This window comes from Schistocerca serialis, chromosome 2 (genome assembly GCF_023864345.2).
Source record: "Schistocerca serialis cubense isolate TAMUIC-IGC-003099 chromosome 2, iqSchSeri2.2, whole genome shotgun sequence".
NCBI classification, from domain to species: domain Eukaryota; kingdom Metazoa; phylum Arthropoda; class Insecta; order Orthoptera; family Acrididae; genus Schistocerca; species Schistocerca serialis.
This window is the reverse complement of record NC_064639.1, coordinates 740,037,400-740,056,592: the sequence shown is the minus strand read 5'-3', so window position 1 is coordinate 740,056,592 and position 19,193 is coordinate 740,037,400. Positions and strand designations below refer to the sequence as shown.

General features: G+C 39.4%; 1 protein-coding gene across 4 annotated transcripts in view; it reads right to left on the bottom strand.

Moving 5' to 3' along the window:
• LOC126457941 (zinc finger protein ubi-d4) overlaps positions 1 to 19,193 on the bottom strand; it is a 253,583-nt gene that overhangs the window by 121,679 nt on the left and 112,711 nt on the right. For all 4 annotated transcript variants that reach the window (XM_050094664.1, XM_050094665.1, XM_050094667.1 and 1 more), the window contains 2 exons: positions 4,152 to 4,313; positions 3,741 to 3,813 (listed from right to left, as the gene is read on the bottom strand). In XM_050094664.1, coding sequence (XP_049950621.1) covers positions 3,741 to 3,813; positions 4,152 to 4,313 — 235 coding nt within the window. The remainder of the gene's footprint in view (positions 1 to 3,740; positions 3,814 to 4,151; positions 4,314 to 19,193) is intronic.

Sequence of the window (19,193 nt, the reverse complement as noted above, 5' to 3'; positions counted from 1 at the left end):
CAGAAATGCATGTCAGTTATAGTCACCAGCAAAACACCAGCCAGGAGATGAAAATCATGGTGAGGAATCACTTTCCAGTAATGTTATAATTTGGACACATTTACTGCACATTTAGCTGTCAGCAGCCAGCAACAATAATTGGGAAGAAAGAAACAAGTTTTTAAATACACAAAAATAAAGTACAAACTCTAAATATTTTATTTTATTATAACTTAAGACATTTGTATATTAAAAACATAAAAGACAAAAACATTTAAAGAATGCTCATAAAATATTTTTCTTTTTTACACTCTCAATATCTTGATACAAAAATTGACAAGCTGGAGAATTGCCCAGCTGGTTTTCACAAGTTTCTGTTGATTATCAGTTCATGTCTTCTGGAACCATGGGTAACTGGTTACAAAACACTCTTAGAAACTTACGGAATAAGTTTCAATGCCTTAAGATAATCTCAAGGCACAAATCATTTACACAATGTGCACCACTCCTAGCAATTAGGGAGAATCCGTATCTGACTGCATGTGGACAGTGTGCACTCCTCTGATCGATAATGTAAGTGGAAAGTGGTACTCGCCCAAAAAGAGATAAGCATTTATGAATGCCCTAACAAGCAGATATCAATGTCTTAAGTTTCTTGTCATCTTCTATCACCCTTTCACATTAAGTAATTAGTGTTTAGCATGCCTCAAACAGGAATACAAAGCCAAACTGTTTACTTTCCGAAAACTTTTCCACTATTTGTTAAATGTGGGTTTTTTTCCTTTTTGATAAAGAGATTTCTTTGCATTCATAAAGAATTTCTCTTTTTTTAAGTACGTCAATGTCATCAAAGAGAACTGCACAGTCAAACATGCCCAAGCCATTCAGTGGCTTTATGGAGTAATGCATAATGGCATTCTGTACTCTAGTATACTATTTTCAGTGACATTACTGATACTATGCCAACAATTATCTGTTGGTCAGTCTTTGCTCCTGGTAGTTGTTACTACAAATTCTGAACCCAAATTGGTATCAAAAGAGATTGGACATAAAATGCTTCATTTTCAGTACAGGAAATCATTTTTCTCTCTCCTGAAAACTAAGAAATTTTTGTCCTGTGCTTCAAAAACACAGGAACTATGGAAGGGAGAACACTTTCACAGGTATCATGATAAACACAATGCTTAATACACATTTGTCAAGCCTTTTTTCTTCTTACAGGAGAATTTGTCATTTTTCAAAAATGAATTCATGTAATCTTTAGCCATAACATTCAAATCAATAGAAATCAACACAATGAAATATGAAAACAACTGATGTTTCAAAATTATTTTAAAAGTGCTGTTAAGGCCCTAATATACTTCAACATTTGAACTCAAAAGGGCAGTACTACTAACTGCATTCATTTTAGGCACCAAGGGATATCTGTAACAGTTACTGAAGTTATCAGTGTGGAGTAAACCACAATTGCAGTAACACTGCTACTGACTCTTTAATTTTAAAACTGAAGTATATGTGCTTTGATTAAAAATGTATTAAAAAATATTTAGATTTCTGAGACTAAAAAGCACATATTACTAAGTGGAGGAAAAAATTTAAAACAAGGGTACTTTATGCAGAATGCTAACCCAAGAATAACAGGTAGCCAAATGGCTACTTGATAACACACAGCTCAATACAATATGCAAATGAGTAAATTTGAATGTTGAGATTATTTTGGTGGTGAGAGGTACAAGCAATCATTAACACACAAAGTACCTGTGTTACATTACCTTAAAAGCCTCTATAACAAACAGTAAAATGATACAGCTACCTAAGAAAGACAAAGGGTGTACCCAGAATTTGAAGTGGAGGAAACTTAGTTTTGTTCTGAGTGATGAAATAGTTTGAAGATTCTGCAATAATAGCCTTGGGTAAACTTGTTAAAAGCTAATGTCAATTACGTGTCCGGCTTTCTTCTATTTGAAACTGAACTAGTTAAGTCATGTCTGTCTGATGGGACACGATACGAGTTTGGTTTGTGACAATTCTTTTTATAGAGGGATGGGATGGGGGCAGCCACCCTGCCCCCCTCGCTCATCGGGTACATGCTTAGGAAACAATGAGGCAACAACATATGGCATTTGTATGCAATCATCTTTACAGTGACATTTACTTTTTGTAGATCAATGGTTAATCAATGAGGTGGATTCAGAATGTAGAGTTATCACTCAATAAAAAGTTATTATTCATCCCATCTTCTCTATTTTTCTGATTCATGAACTAATTGACGAGTTCCTCCTAATACTACTAGTTACATACTTGCCCCGTTAATGTATTATTAACATTCATAATATATTTAGATTTATTCATATTAACAAACTTGGTTTCATTAAACAGCTACATTGTACTTGCCCAAACTAGCCATTGTTATGCATACAATGGCCACATTCTTAGTCCGAGTCTTCTGTAATTGTGTGTAAGTAAACTGATAATCACGTGTGTCATGTGTCTTAGTACGAAGAATTCTTAAGTTGTATTTATCAACCATTCTAATAATTAGAATTCCAACAAACGTATTGAAAATATGCTTGTATAACACTAAATGTCTTGAGATGACGAAAAGTGTTGATACACAACCACTTCAACAAGCAAGGCAGGAGGCATTTTACTAATGTGGCACATTCTGGTAAACAGTCATCAGTGCCTGTAATATTAATACCAAAGTAAAATAAAATTTCAGTTAAGTGGGACATGATGTATCATAATAAAGAAAGGAATATATTTGTATGTTTCAGTTTCAATGGTCTACTCAAAGGCCTTTACCTCAATGTGAAAGAAAACATACTGAAATGGCAAAGCATATACATACAGGTAACAGTACACCTATATGTTCATGAACTGTCCAGACATTAAGTACACACAGCAAATAGGGTGAAAGGGCCAGGGCACATCAACTGTTCTGACACAGTGCAGAAAAACTACTCAGTACTGTGTTAATTGAAGAAAAGTATGGGGTAGAGGAAAATCTAGTGTAAAATGAGAACAATAGGAGCATCATTCTATAACATGAAAGAACATTTTAATACAGTATAATCAGAAATTACTAACACTAAACAACAAAACTGATGCATGGATGGTAACCAACCTCACTTCTGTAAAACACAGTATGCAGTTTGTTCATGTCGTTTTCCAGGCTTTTGAGAGTAAATTTCTCTATACTAGATATCGAACTTCCAGTACTGGGATTATATGCTCTAAAAACCTTTTATCATACATGGAAACAGTTCATTCACTTATTAAGTTCCGTTGAATAAGAACCCCAAGTTTTCCCACCACCAGCAGAAGTGAGCTATGAAGCAAGAAGACTATCTTGTAGCAAGCAGCATTCCACTGATTTCACAACAGCTTGCAAGCATAACAGATCAGAGCAAATAAGTGGTTTACAAACACCAAGCAAGTAGAGAATGAGTAGGTTTTGACAACTGTGAAACATATTTACAGCTCAAGTCAATTTAATAAACACTAAAAGATTGCACTACATTAATAGTGTATCAAAATAACTTTCTGATGCCCAAAATTATGCGCAACATGAAACAGTACAGGTATGAATTGTCAGAATGGCAAATTAAAATGTGTCTGTAGATTAAAAATCATTAAATTAGAGTTTTCAAATACACATTTCAAGGAAACCAGCAAATAAGCCTCAACTGTAGTCTCCAAATGCTTATTTTCTGGTTCATTGTCCATTATCATGAATTTGATAAATTGTGTCAACTTACGTTCACAGGCAAATGGTTTTTCAGCATCAGAGACAGCATCATAATTCGTTTTCTTGCGACCTCTTCCCTGACCCTAATGCAAACACAAAAGAAAAACATAATTTGAATGTTTTGGGCAAAATAAAACATGGAAATGATGTAGACATAGATAGAAATAACATGACATTCATATTCAGTAGTTATGACATAACTGCCACGAAAAGACCTCGCTAATTAGTTAATAGAAAGCAAAAGTTTCATAAAAATACATAGTATTTTCCAGAATGTTTCTTTTTTGCCAGTTCTCTCATTTATATCTTCACTAAAGTGGGAAACAAAGTTATAGTTTTGTTTCAAGGAATAATATTCAGACATGTCGCTAGGACAAGATGTCAGCCTTGAATTACATACATATTACAAAATAAATCAAACCTTTGGTTTCTTCACAGCTGGTGAGTCACCTGTCCTTGGAGCTTTTTTTGACTTCTTTTTCCTCTTTGTATATGATTCTTCATAATCATAATCAGAGTCAGGATCCGGGTCATCAAATGCTTCCATTTCTTGCATATCCAATTCATCATAATACCAAGCATCCTGTAACAGAAAAATTATTTTCATTTTTGTAATGCTGAAGTTCTGAGTTACTGGTATATGTGGGATATTAAGATAAATGAGTGTTTAGCAGGTTAAAAAATACACTGTTTCACATACATAACATAAAAATATTACACAGAACACAAATACTTTTATAGATTGTGTTAGAAATGATATGTTTAGTAAATCTAATTTGAAACTGACCAGATCTTTCAAAAGGGCGAGATACAGCAGAATAGTTTTGGTGCAGTGCTGGAATGTAATTGTTAAGGTGTCCATTTACAAAAAGGATAGATTGCAACTCACTGTAAAAATGAAACACCGAGATGCAAACAGGCACAATGAAAAGTTTGTTACACACTAAGCTTTAGGGAAAAACCTTCTTCAGAAAAGAAAGGACAACAAACACAGCTGTGGTCAGGAGTGGGGCAGGGAAGGAAGACTGATAGCAGAGTACAGGTAGGTGGAGAGAAGAGCACTGCCTGGTGGAGTGTGCAGTGCTTCATGTAGAAGATGGCAGGACAAGCATTGGGAGGCTGTGGGGGAGGGCGGAGGAACAGGGAGCAGAAAAGGAGAAAAACAGAGAAGGGAAATGACTGCTGGGTGCTCTGGCAGAGACTGAGCACAATGAGGGTGAGGGAATTGGGAGGAAGTTATAGGACAGAGGGGGCAGAAACTGTCGGGCAGAGGGTGTGGTGCCAGTAGATTACCGGAAAATGAAGCCGGGATACTTTTGGGAGCGGAGAATGTGTTGTAAGGATAACTCCAATCTGCACAGTTCAGAAAAGTTGATGGTGGCGGGGAGGATCCAAATGGCCATTAAAATCAAGCATGTTATGTTCAGCTGCGTGTTGCACCACAGGGTAGTCTACTTTGCTCTTTGCCACAGTTTGGCAGTGGCCTCTCCGCCCAGTAGACAGCTGGTTGGTAGTCATATCAATACAAAAAGCTGTGCAGTTATTGCAGTAGAGCTGATATGAGATATGGCTGCTTTCGCAGGTGGCTCGGCCTCTGACGGGGTAGGAGAAACCTGAGACAGTACTGGGATAGGAAGTGCTGGATGGGTGGTTTGGGCAGGTCTAGCATCTGGGTCTTCATAGGGGTATGATCGCTGTGGCAAAGGGTTGAGATTGAGAATGGCATAGGTATGGTCTAGGTTGTTGTTGAGGTTGGGTGGACAACAGAACACCACATTAGGAGGGGTGGGAAGGATCTTGGCTTAGATGTCCTTCATTTCAGGGCATGATGATCAAAGCCACAACAAAGAATGAGATTCAGTTGTTCCAGTCCGGGATGGCAGTGGGTGACGAAGTGGGCATTCCTTTGTAGCTGGTTCTTGGGAGTGTTGGCAGGATTGGGGTTGTGTGTTGATATGGCATGGGAAATCTGTTTGTGGACTAGATCTGGGGGATTGTGCCTGTTTGTGATGGCCTTTGTGACACCGTCATACTGGGCAAGGGCGATTTTGTCACTGCACATAAGCCATCTCCGTGTGGTCAGGCTGTATGGGAGCGACTTTTTGGTGTGGAAGGGATTGCAGCTGCCAAAATGCTGGTGGTGATGGTGACTGGAGAGTTTAATGTGAACAGAGGAAAGGATGGAGTCTTTGTGGAGGAGGTGGCCAACGACTAGGAAGGTGGCACTATGGGTTGAGGGAGACCAGCAGAAAAGCATATGGGAGAGAAGGTGTTGAGGTTGTGAAGGAATGAGGAAGGGTGCCTTCACCCTGAATCCAGATCATGAAGATATCATCAATGAACCTAAATCAAACCAGTGGTTTGGGGTTTTGGAAAGCTAGGGCCTCACAAAGGTCTTTGCAGGCAAGCACTCTTCCACACACCTAGCCCACAAGCAGATTTCCCATGCCATATGCCCACACACCCCCAGTCTTCCCACCATAACCAAGAACCAGCAAAGGAGCACAACCTTCATTACCCAATACTCCGCTGGACTGGAACAACTGAACAACATCCTTCATCAGGGCCTCGATTGTCTATCATCAAGCCCTGAAATGCGCCACTACCAACCTGCTGTCTACCAGGATTAATGACCAGTGTCAAACTGTGGCCAAGAGCAAATTAGACCACTTTGTGGCACAACATGCAGCTAAACATACCATGCTTCCAGAATGAGATTTTCACACTGTAGTCAAGTGTGCACTGATATGAGATTTCCTGGCAGATTAAAACAGTTTGCCGGCCCAAGACTCGAACACGGGACCTTCACCTGCTGTGGGCAAGTTGTCTATGACTGGGCTACCCAAGCGTGTCTCGACCCATCCTCAGAGCATTACTTCCACCAGTACCTCATCTCCTACCATCACAGAAGTCTGCCTGCAAAACTCCTGCAGTCTCAGTCTGGCACACAGTTTTAATCTGGCAGGACGTTTCATAACTTGCTTGATTTTAATGGCTGCTTCACAACTCAGATCGTTTGAATCCTCCCCTTCATCACCAACTTTTCTGAACTATGCAGATGGGAGTTATCCTTACAATCCATTCTCCACTCCCAAAACTCATCCCGGCCTGAACCTACGATAATCTACTGTCTACACACCCTCCATCCATCAGTTTCTGCCCCCCTGTCTTATAATCTCTTCCAATTCACTTCACTCTCTGCCAAGGCATCCACCCGTCTTTTCCCCTCTCTGCTTCTCTCTTTTTCCATTCCCTGCTCATCCCCATCCCCCTCCACATAGCCTTTCGATGCTGCCAAACTTTGTCCTCCCCCTCCTACAGTAGTCCCTACACACACTGCCAGCCATCACTCTTCTCTTCCACCAACCATACTCTGTTATCCCTCCCCCTTTCCTGCTCCACTCCTGATTGCTGTTTTCATTCGATTCAACAGTTGCAGTCCAGCTAGAATCGCCGGGGACGGCAGTCGTGTGCATGAGGGATGCCCCCTTGTGTGAATGCGTGGTTTCCTTTCTTTTCTGAAGGGTCTGGTCAAAAGCTTAGTGTGTAACAATCTTTTCACTCTGTCTGCATTGCAATGTGTCGTCCTTATTGAAAGTAGCAATCAATATTTTCAGTAACTGCTAATGTTCCGAATTGGGCTTTCCATTGTAAGGTGTCCACTTCATTCATGAACTGAATTTTAAAAAAGTGAGTGAATTTTAATGCTAAAGTAATCCTGTGTCTCTTCCAAGCATCAAAAAGACTAATGCTTATGTTAGGGCATGCACAAGGTAATGACTCAATTTTTTCCATAATTTGGAGTTTACGTACGATAATTTTTAGTTTCATAAACAAAACCATTGATGAAACTTCCTGGCATATTAAAACTGTGTGCCAAACATAATCAAATTCAGGACCTTTGCCTTTCCCGGGCAAGTGCTCTACTGACTGAGCTACCCAAGCACGACTCACGACCTGTCCTCACAATTTCAATCATTCCAGTACCTAGTCTCCTACCTTCCAAATTTCACAGAACCTCGCATGCCAATCTTGCAGAGCTGGCACTTCTGGAAGAAAGGATACTGCAGGGACGTGGCTCAGCCACAACCTGGGGGGAAGTTTCCAGAATTAAATTTTCACTCTGCAGCAGAGTGTGCACTAATATGAAACTTTGTGACATATTAAAACTGTGTGCCACATCGAGACTAACTTGGGATTGCCTTTTGTGGGCAAGTGCTCTACAGTCTGAGCTACCCAAGCACGACTCATGACCCATTCTCACAACTTCCAAACTTCGCAGAAGCTCTCCTAGGAACCTTGCAGAACTACCATTCCAGGAAGAAAGGACATTGCAGAGACATGGCTTAGCCACAGCCTTGGGGGTGTTCCCAAAATAAAATTTTCACTCAGTGCTGATACGAAACTTCCTGGCATATTATTTTAAGATCAGCAATCGGCAAACACTCCGCTGCAGAGTCAATATTTCATTCTGACAACATCCCCCAGGATGTGGCTAAGCCATTTATCTACAATATCCTTTCTTCCAGGGGGGGCTAGCTCTGCACGGTTCACAGGAGACTTCTGTGAAGCCTGGAAGGTAGGAGATGCGGTACTGACAGATTAAAGCTATGAGGATGAATTGTGAGTCATGCTGAGTAGCTCAGTCGGTAGAGCACTTGCCCACAACAGGAAAAGGTCCTGAGTTCGAGTCTCAGTCCAGACAGTTTTAATATGCAGGAGGCTTCATTTCGGTGCACACTCTGTTGCCGAGTGAAGATTTTATTCTGAAAACTGTTGATAACTACGAAAAACTGCTATGTTCATGGTCAAACTTTCACCAACATCAACAATTAAAATACCAAACGTATGTTTACATACAATTAATCAAATACTCTGTGAACTTTGACGATCAATATAAAATCTTGAGGGATATGATTCAGCATTTACAATTAGATATATGTAGCAGTTTCGTGTTTGTGATTCATTCATTCACACATTCATCTGAGCATCTGTAAACTGTATCAGGAAAAAGAATCTTCAGGAATGTGAAATGAGTCAAATTACACATTAAAAGGAAGAAGCAGCCAATGCAGGGCATATCTGTAATGGTCACTAATATACATTTCTCACAACTTGTAATCTATCCACACTAACACAAGCATAAAAGCAGCAGTTTTGTAAAAAAAAAAAAACATATTCTTCCGTTTTTATCATTATCTCTCATCACTTGTAAAGCAGTGGATAATGGGGAGACAGTGTTTATATGTCTTTCTGCTGAGAGACATGGGGTGTGTGTGGGATGAGTGTCTTTTTCTTTGGATTATGTCTGCTCTTTACTCTTTTATAAAAATACTTACAAGCATAGATGACTGTTAGTTATTTGCAGATTACATAATGGTAAGACAGAGATTTAAACTAGGTTTTAAATTGTAAGACATTTGCAGGGGCAGATGTGGATTCTGACCACAATCTATTGGTTATGAACTGCAGATTGAAACTGAAGAAACTGCAAAAAGGCGGGAATTTAAGGAGATGGGACTTGGATAAACTGAAAGAACCAGAGGTTGTAGAGAGTTTCAGGGAGAGCATAAGGGAACAACCGATAGGAATGGGGGAAAGAAATACAGTAGAAGAAGAATGGGTAGCTCTGAGGGATGAAGTAGTGAAGGCAGCAGAGGATCAAGTAGGTAAAAAGACGAGGGCTAGTATAAATCCTTGGGTAACACAAGAAATATTGAATTTAATTGATGAAAGGAGAAAATATAAAAATGCAGTAAATGAAGCAGGCAAAAAGGAACACAAACGTCTCAAAAATGAGATTGACAGGAAGTGCAAAATGGCTAAGCAGGGATGGCTAGAGTACAAATGCAAGGATGTAGAGGCTTGTCTCACTAGGGGTAAGATAGATACTGCCTACAGGAAAATTAAAGAGGCCTTTGGAGAGAAGAGAACCACTTGTATGAATATCAAGAGCTCAGATGGCAACCCAGTTCTAAGCAAAGAAAGGAAGACAGAAAGGTGGAAGGAGTATATAGAGGGTTTATATAATGGCGATGTACTTGAGGACAATATTATGGAAATGGAAGAGGATGTAGATGAAGATGAAATGGGAGATAAGATACTGCGTGAAGAGTTTGACAGAGCACTGAAAGACCTGAGTCGAAACAAGGCCCCTGGAGTAGACAACATTCCATTGGAACTACTGACGGCCTTGGGAGAGCCAGTCCTGACAAAACTCTACCATCTGGTGAGCAAGATGTATGAAACAGGCGAAATACCCTCAGACTTCAAGAAGAATATAATAATTCCAATCCCAAAGAAAGCAGGTGTTGACAGATGTGAAAATTACAGAACTATCAGTTTAATAAGTCACAGCTGCAAAATACTAACGCGAATTCTTTACAGACGAATGGAAAAACTGGTAGAAGCGGACCTCGGGGAGGATCAGTTTGGATTCCGTAGAAATTTTGGAACACGTGAGGCAATAGTAACCTTACGACTTATCTTAGAAGAAAGGTTAAGAAAAGGCAAACCTACGTTTCTAGCATTTGTAGACTTAGAGAAAGCTTTTGACAACGTTAACTGGAATACTCTCTTTCAAATTCTGAAGGTGGTAGGGGTAAAATACAGGGAGCGAAAGACTATTTACAATTTGTACAGAAACCAGATGGCAGTTATAAGAGTCGAGGGGCATGAAAGGGAAGCAGTGGCTGGGAAAGGAGTGAGACAGGGTTGTAGCCTCTCCCTGATGTTATTCAATCTGTATATTGAGCAAGCAGTAAAGGAAACAAAAGAAAAATTCGGAGTAGGTATTAAAAATCATGGAGAAGAAATAAAAACTTTGAGGTTCGCCGATGACATTGTAATTCTGTCAGAGACAGCAAAGGACTTGGAAGAGTAGTTGAACGGAATGGACAGTGTCTTGAAAGGAGGATATAAGATGAACATCAACAAAAGCAAAACGAGGATAATGGAATGTAGTCAAATTAAATCGGGTGATGCTGAGGGGATTAGATTAGGAAATGAGACACTTAAAGTAGTGAAGGAGTTTTGCTATTTAGGGAGTAAAATAACTGATGATGGTCGAAGTAGAGAGGATATAAAATGTAGACTGGCAATGGCAAGGAAATCGTTTCTGAAGAAGAGAAATTTGTTAACATCGAGTATAGATTTAAGTGTCAGGAAGTCGTTTCTGAAAGTATTTGTATGGAGTGTAGCCATGTATGGAAGTGAAACATGGACGATAACCAGTTTGGACAAGAAGAGAATAGAAGCTTTTGAAATGTGGTGCTACAGAAGAATGCTGAAGATTAGGTGGGTAGATCACGTAACTAATGAGGAGGTATTGAATAGGATTGGGGAGAAGAGAAGTTTGTGGCACAACTTGACTAGAAGAAGGGATCGGTTGGTAGGACATGTTTTGAGGCATCAAGGGATCACAAATTTAGCATTGGAGGGCAGCGTGGAGGGTAAAAATCGTAGAGGGAGACCAAGAGATGAATACACTATGCAGATTCAGAAGGATGTAGGTTGCAGTAGGTACTGGCAGATGAAGAAGCTTGCACAGGATAGAGCAGCATGGAGAGCTGCATCAAACCAGTCTCAGGACTGAAGACCACAACAACAACAACAACAACAACGCAGACAATAATTGTGATCTCTCAGTATGACGCAGAATGAGTCAGTCAGCTTACAATTGTGATACACTCTCTCAGTTTTAGTCTGCCAGGAAGTTTCTAATGACAGTTTACATGATTGTCTTTTACACACACACACACACACACACACACACACACACACACACACACACGCACACGCACAATCACTCTTCATTATTACTCATTCAGATATTTTCCTATGCAGCTGGGGATCTCACGCTGGTATAATTTCAATTTATATTTGTAGCTAATTTTATTATGTAAGACATTCTTCACATGACTGGGAAAGCAGTCAATGATCTTTATGGCTGAATAGATCACTATATTGTGTGCCACACTAAGGCTGAGTGAAGGATAGTATAAGTCATTTCTCCGTTTAGCATTTTATTTATGAATGTTAATGTTGTTTTTAAACTGGGATTGGTTGTTGTCAACAAACTTCATGCAGTAACAAATGTACTGTCAGACCACTGTAAGCTTAGACGTTTACATTAAAAAGCAGACGCCACATTTTAGCCTTGCTACTTCTGTGCAGTAAACACTTTCTTCTTTAACGAAACATTGGGCCAAAATATGATGTTCTAACATATTGTTGAATGAAAATAGAAAAAAATGAAACTAATTATTGGCATTTTCATCCCAAAAGATTGTTACTATCCATAATACAAAAGTTGAAGAGCTTAGACTTTGAAGTAGGTCTTTAACAAGTGACTATCAGCACAGATTCATGTGAATAAAAACATCTCAAAATTTAGAATATTCTGTTTCGTTTATTGATTTTTATTCTTGCATAGTTTCTAACAGTGTGATCAGACCTTGTGCTTTTGCAATGGGCAGTTAATCATTTTCACTTTTTTAAATTGTTGAAGTTTCTCCATTGTGTCTGATTATAATACTTGCATAATTAGTAAAGAGACAATTTCAGGTTCTTGGATGTAAAATGAGAGACCATTCACGAATAACAAGAACAAGAGGGTACACCATACCAATACTTTTGGTGTAACTATAGTGATCATTTCCTTTTTGAAGACACTGTTTCACTGTATACACTCCCCGAGTCTACTGAATTGACACTATGCCTTCTTTTAGTTTGTTAAGAAGACAGTTCCTAGCAATGCCTCTGATACCATTACATTCAAACTTTTCTGGGATAATAATGTGCACTCTACAATCAAGTGCTTTCAACAAGTTACAGAAAATACCAATAGACAATATTTTCTGATTTAAATTTTGTACAATCCAATTTGAAAACTGGGACTTGGCACATGGAGAGACCCATTCACAATCCAAACTGAAGCTGATGTTACCTTATTTTGGGTTGGATGAGGTACTGTTCTTGCATAAATAATCTTTTCCAGTAACTCCGAGGAGTTGGTAAGATGCGAGACTGAATGGTAATTATCAAAATCTTGCTACCTTTTTGTCCATTTGTCTGACAATAGCATATTTCAACCTGCGAGGATAGTAATAGTCTTGTATTGCATATGCAACTGAGCCAAAGGTCCCCATACAACAGTTTGTGGGGCGCGGGGGGGGGGGGGGGGGGGGGGAGGGGGGGGGGAACCTTTTTAAGTAATAATACTGACACTTAAATAATCTTCTTATCTTCTTGAAAGAAAGACACCTGACTACACTACAATTTTTCACCTTTCCTGAGAGCTTTGGGGAGAGGGGGGGATGCGTGGGGGGGAGGGGGGGGAGGTGCCTTCCCCATTACCCCCAGGTATGGATGCCCTGGGACTGAATACATTGCAAGTATGTGAAGAGCATGATTTTAATAATTGACATGAGGTGGTATCAACCTTGAGAGTTTTTGCCTTTGAGGGAGTTAATTATATTCTTAATTTCTTTGGCAGAGCATGGAGTAATTTGATTTGGCTGTATGTAAGTGGCATTGAGACTGGTTCTTACATTTAGTGTATTGTTTTTTATCCTTTGAATTGCCCATGATAAACCTCTGAGCTGTTTCCAGGGAATGATAAGTAAATATATTGACTGTCTGACTGCTATCATTTACCATTTGGCATTTCTTTTAATAACTAAATCCTCACATTCCTTAACTGATTTTCGAATTTCTCTTTTGACAATTTCTTATACAGATTTAGATTTATTATTTGAATGATTAATTTCAGACATTATGCCGAGGTTTATTTTTTTATTTTGTAATTAATTTACTTACTACAGTACACTCTTCCCTAAAATTGGAAACCAGTCCTATTTGTTTGCACAACTTCTTCACATAATTTTAGTTTTCTTACACACACTATTTTGATTCCTTTTGTAATCCATAAGGCAGTACTTTTATCTCAGTACTGTCATATTTCATTGATTTCTTTGGAAAGAAAATGTTAGAGATTGATGAAAACCCACCTAGGTTTTGAATTGATATCTGTTACATCACACACATCAGTCCACTCAAGTTACCATATGGCTGCCTTGGAAATTTCCTTTTCCTCTCCATTAACCATGATGCCACTTCACTGTGATCAGGGAGTTATTGGGTGTGACTAGTTGTGCAGCATGGCCAGAGATGATATTCTATAAATGATTCGGTGTTCACTTACAAATATATAAGTGTATTGCTGTTGTCTGCTATGCTTTGCACTTCTGGTGGCAAAAAACAAAAATATATGTCAAGTTATAAATGTAATTCCCAAATTGTTTCTTTTACCTGAATATTTCAGAAAGTTCATTTCAAAATTTAAATCTCCGCTGATTATCACATTTACTTTCTTTTGTCAGTTAAGTGGTACAACAAATCAATTTTTTTATATGCAGGGTGTTTCACAATTCCTATTACAGGCCTCTAGAGATTGTAGAGGGAACTTTATGTACCAAGTTTTGACAAGGAACTCATGTCCGTAAATGTCGATGTAGCACGAGTCCATAAGGTCCCCTGTAAACATGAAAGTCAAATCACAGTGTCAAAAGTCATTTCCTATGCAAATTGGCACATTTCACTTGACAAGGAGCTTACAATGCCACTAACATTCAACCAACACTAGTGATTTGATCTTCTTTCAGTTGAGCCCTGTCATGGCCTCATCTGAACAATGGGCTGGTATCGCAGCAAGTAAGTTTTGTATTGTCCATGACATCATATAGATCGGGGTTCTAAGGTAACGAGATCTGAATCATTTCATTAGAACAAAAGTGGGAGATTTCAAAGTGATCCAGTCTCAAACATATTTTACATCTAAACAGTACATTTCCAGACATGGATTCCTTACCAAAACTTTATCTAGTAAATCATCTCTACAACCCCAAAAATCCTGTAATGGGAATTGTGAAACATCCCATGTATCAAAATTTCCCAGTGGAGGTTGTTTATTGTAAAAATTACTAATAAGTTTTTCAGTGGTAGCAATTCACAAACACATATTTCATATTGTTGGTCTAAGCACAAGCAACTTGATGCTGTTTTTAAAATACATGACAATAGCTCAAGTTCTCCACACGTTCCCTATGGGAATAAAAAGTTAGGTAATTTATTGTCCTCTGTGTTTATCATACTGATTCCTGTACTTACACTGGGCTCAAATAGACACAAGTCATCAAATTTCTTTTGACACCGTAGACCATGTAAAAAGACAAAAAGTCCATTGATTTTATTTTTTAATCATCAAAGAAACTGATGGGCCATGGTAACTTTATTCATGAAAATTTCTTTAGTGTTTGATACTACATTTAGCTCAACTTCTTTTCTAACAGCATGACTGAATGAGGTATTAAGCCAAGGCACACTTCTCACACCCATAACAGCAAGAATTTTATCATTGGTGACATTGTCGCTCCTTATCTTTTCAGTTAGCATTTCTGCTAAACTATCTTTCCCTCTCCTGGAAAGGGTTAGATTATATCTTATGTACTCCCACCTGCCAAAATCAGCAACTGGCGAAACACCACAGTGAGCCACACTCAAAGTCAGTCTCATCCTCATCAATTCCTGGTTAACTTGGCTTACAGCTTTATTTATACCAGGTACATCATGCTGCTATAGAACCTCAACAAAATCCACATGTGTGTGGGATTACTGCACCCAGCTTACCACTGCCACTCCTCAGATTATATTCTTTGGCCTGCCTGTTGCTTGCTCCACCAGCTACCAATATTGGATCTTATGTACTCAAATCCTTTATTACCTGCTGTCGAAGGCTAGCATTAGGTTTTACAGCACTTGTAACCAGGTACCTTAATCTTAATTGCTCTCGCAGCTCTTCGCCTACACTCCTCCCATGGCACCTGCCTAGCAGTAAGTACTATTACTACTCAACTCTGTTTACAAACCATCATTATTAGTCTGCTGCATCCTATTTTCTTCTACAAATAAATGAGGCTCCTCTTCTTCCACAGGTAACAGGTTATACCTGTTTGTGGGCAAGTATAATGGTAACAGAATTGTACAACTACTCTCTTTTTTTACCTTTTTCCCATTACTGTTTCCCACATTCTGCTTTATTCACCACCTCAATTGTTCTATTTCTTTTCCATGACCTCAGTCTCCATCCGAAGAGTACAATACTTCCCCCCTTGTTCTGTGATCCTACTGTCTTTTAAGCAACCCCTTCATATGCATAACAGATCCTCATTAGGAACCTTTTACCTTTTGTTCTGTCCCACTGCAGATGTCCCAATGAAACCACAATCCTCATGCAGCAATCCCATGCCAAGGTCTGTGACAGCTGACGTATGTACACACAAAACATCCAATTCCTGTAAATTACAGGCTGGTAGGGTGTGGATGTGGAGATCCCAACTGATATCATCTCAGATGTCAGCTGCCACCCATTTCATACCACGAAGTCCCTTCCATACAGCCTAGCCACCAGTGGTTGTCGCATCTGCAGTGATGAGCAGTCCCTCTCTAAATATACCGAGGATCTCACTGAAGCCTTCACTGACAGTAATTATCCTCCCATCCTTGTACAAAAACAAATCTCCTGTGCCTTATCTTTCCAGTCTCCCACCACATCCCAAAGTCCCACAGTCTAGCCACAGAGGAGCAGTCCCCTCGTAACTCAGTACCATACGGGACTGGCAGAGTTTCGATTACCTCTCATCATGCCCTGAAATGAGAAATGTCCTACCCACTATCCTTCCAACCCCTCCTACGGTGGTATTCCGCCATCCACCGAGCCTACACAATATACTCGTCCATCCTTACACAACCGCTGCTCCCAATCTCTTACCTCATGGCTCATACCCCTGTAATAGACCTAGATGCAAGACCTGCCCATACACCTCCTACCACCACCTACTCCAGTCCGGTTACTAACATTACCTATCGCATTAAAGGCAGGGCTACCTGTGAAACCATTCATGTGATCTACAAGCTAATCTGCAACCACTGTGCAGCATTCTATGTAGGCATGACAACCAACAAGCTGTCTGTCCACACGAATGGCCACCAACAAACTGTGGCCAAAAAACAAGTGGACCACCCTGTAGCTGAACACGCTGCCAAACATGCTACCCCTCATCTCAATGACTGCTTCACAGCCTGTGCCATATGGATCCTTCCCACCAACACCAGCTTTTCTGAATTGCGCAGGTGGGAACTTTCCCTGCAATACATCCTATGTTCCCGTAACCCTCCTGGCCTCACTCTTCGTTAGTCACTGTACTCACCCATCCAGCCCCCTCCCTGTTCCCGTTCCAGCACAACACAGCCGTCATTTCACCGCCACACCCAGTCTTTTAATTTCTTTTTATTTATTTCTCTCCTTTCTGATACTTACCCCCTCCCCCCTCCGTACCTTCTCTACTACCCTCCGTCTAAATTGCAACACTTCACTTCACTGTCCGCCACTCCTGCCATACTATCCCTTCCCCTCCCCGCCCCAGCCTCCTCCTTACCCCCACCCAGTCACCACTCCCATCATGCATTGGTGCTGCTGCTCGCAGTATAGTTTCAGCTCTCTGAGACTGCATATGTGTGTGCAAGTTGCGCTTGTGTGAGTGTGTGTGTGTGCACGTGTGTGTATTTAGTATGTGTGTCTACTGCTGAAAAAGGCCTTAATGGCTGAAAGCTGTGATTGTGTGAATCTTTTTATTGTGCCTATCGCGGCTCAGCATCTCCACTATATGGTGAGTAGCAACTTTGCTTCTCTCGTATTGTAATGTTGATTCTCATAGATATGCATTAACAAATTAGGCCTACCAGCAGTGAATTCACTGAATAACCTTTCTTGTATCACTTAAACAAAGTAAAACTTAAAGTCAGTTTGTGTACATAAACACCAAGTACTCTGATACTTAGTCTTTTAAATAAAATGGAAATACAAACAAATCAATCTCATGTAAGTTTTTTCTTAGTTCATCACAAACTAATTTACGAAACTAATGCCGAAATAGGCTCTTACCAAATAATACTGACAAAATTAACTGTTGATACACACTCAGCACACCAACTTCACAGCAGTACAAACAACAGTTAAGACCACAGAGTTACAGTTCCAAAGCCTAATCAACTTCCTACCTTCTCCATATTGCAGCCATTTGCCTTCTTTAACTCCTGAATTTTTGCTTTTCTCAACAAAAATTTGCACACTCTATGCCATACAGGAGGATTACAAAACAAGTTTATGCAAAACAATTGTGACGTACATTGTGTTTCAACTTCATGTGAACCTTTACCGCATTTACGTAGGTACCATATCAAAGCGATACAGTTTGTCTTTAAACTAAAGAACTTAGTTTCATAATAATGCTTTAGAAGCTGCAAGCATTACCCCTAGACATTTTATTAAACTACTTTAAATGAGCATGTTCACATAATGGTGCAAGTGCTCTATCTTACACACTGTTAGTTCCCACATTCTTACATCGGGACATGGCTAAGATCAGTAGATGAGATTGAGAAGAAATAATCTGCCATGGCCTCCCCAACAGCCAGATTTGATTATTGTCGAGTTTCTGTTGTGTGCATTGCTAAAACAATCGACAGGCTGTTACCTTACTCTGGGACCACTCAGGAATTGGGACAGATTCTTAGTAAAAACAACTTACTGATCACCATTAACAGTTTACATGCACAGGTTTCCCCAAAAATTCTGGTTTGAATGCCGAGAGACAGCCTGTGCATTTAAGAACCTATGAGGCACAGAAAAATCTTTTCCAGCCACACTACTTCAATACAGAAAAATTATCTAGAAATAAATTATATATGTAAATGATACTGAGGTTCAGGGCATCACCAACAGATCCTACTTGACATAGTGTCAAACTAGTACTGGTCAGTAAAGCTCGAACACTTATGACAATACTGATATAAACAATAACACTATAATGAAGAATAGCCAGGAAAAAAATCTACTTTGCAAGTACCAGCTGACAACATACAGACAAAAGGAGACAACATAATAGCTTCAGAGCTAGAGATTTATTCGAATGAGAAGAGAATTTTTGGAAAATATATCAGTATTCATGGATTTCAGAGACATGGATGTTTTAAAACAGCAAGTTACAGCTTGCAAAGAAAATATTTGACAGGATAGAGATAAGGGAATGAAACTCTGAAAATACGAAACTGCTAGCAACTGTAAAAGTGAAAGAAATAGATGGAGAAGAAACAGCCAGGGACAGAAAAAATAAGAATCATAATATACGACAAAAAAGAAAAAGAAGTGAATGAATGGCAGAAATGAAAGCAGAGGATGTTCGATGCGCATAGCAGACAAATTACAGGTGTCTTCCTTAATGGAATGACGGTTCAGAGTACTTAGGGCATTTTCTTCATGAAGCATGCCTTACAGGTACTTGAAGATAACACAATATTGTCTTGAAATTGGTTGTATATACATGAGATAAATCTCAAAATAAAA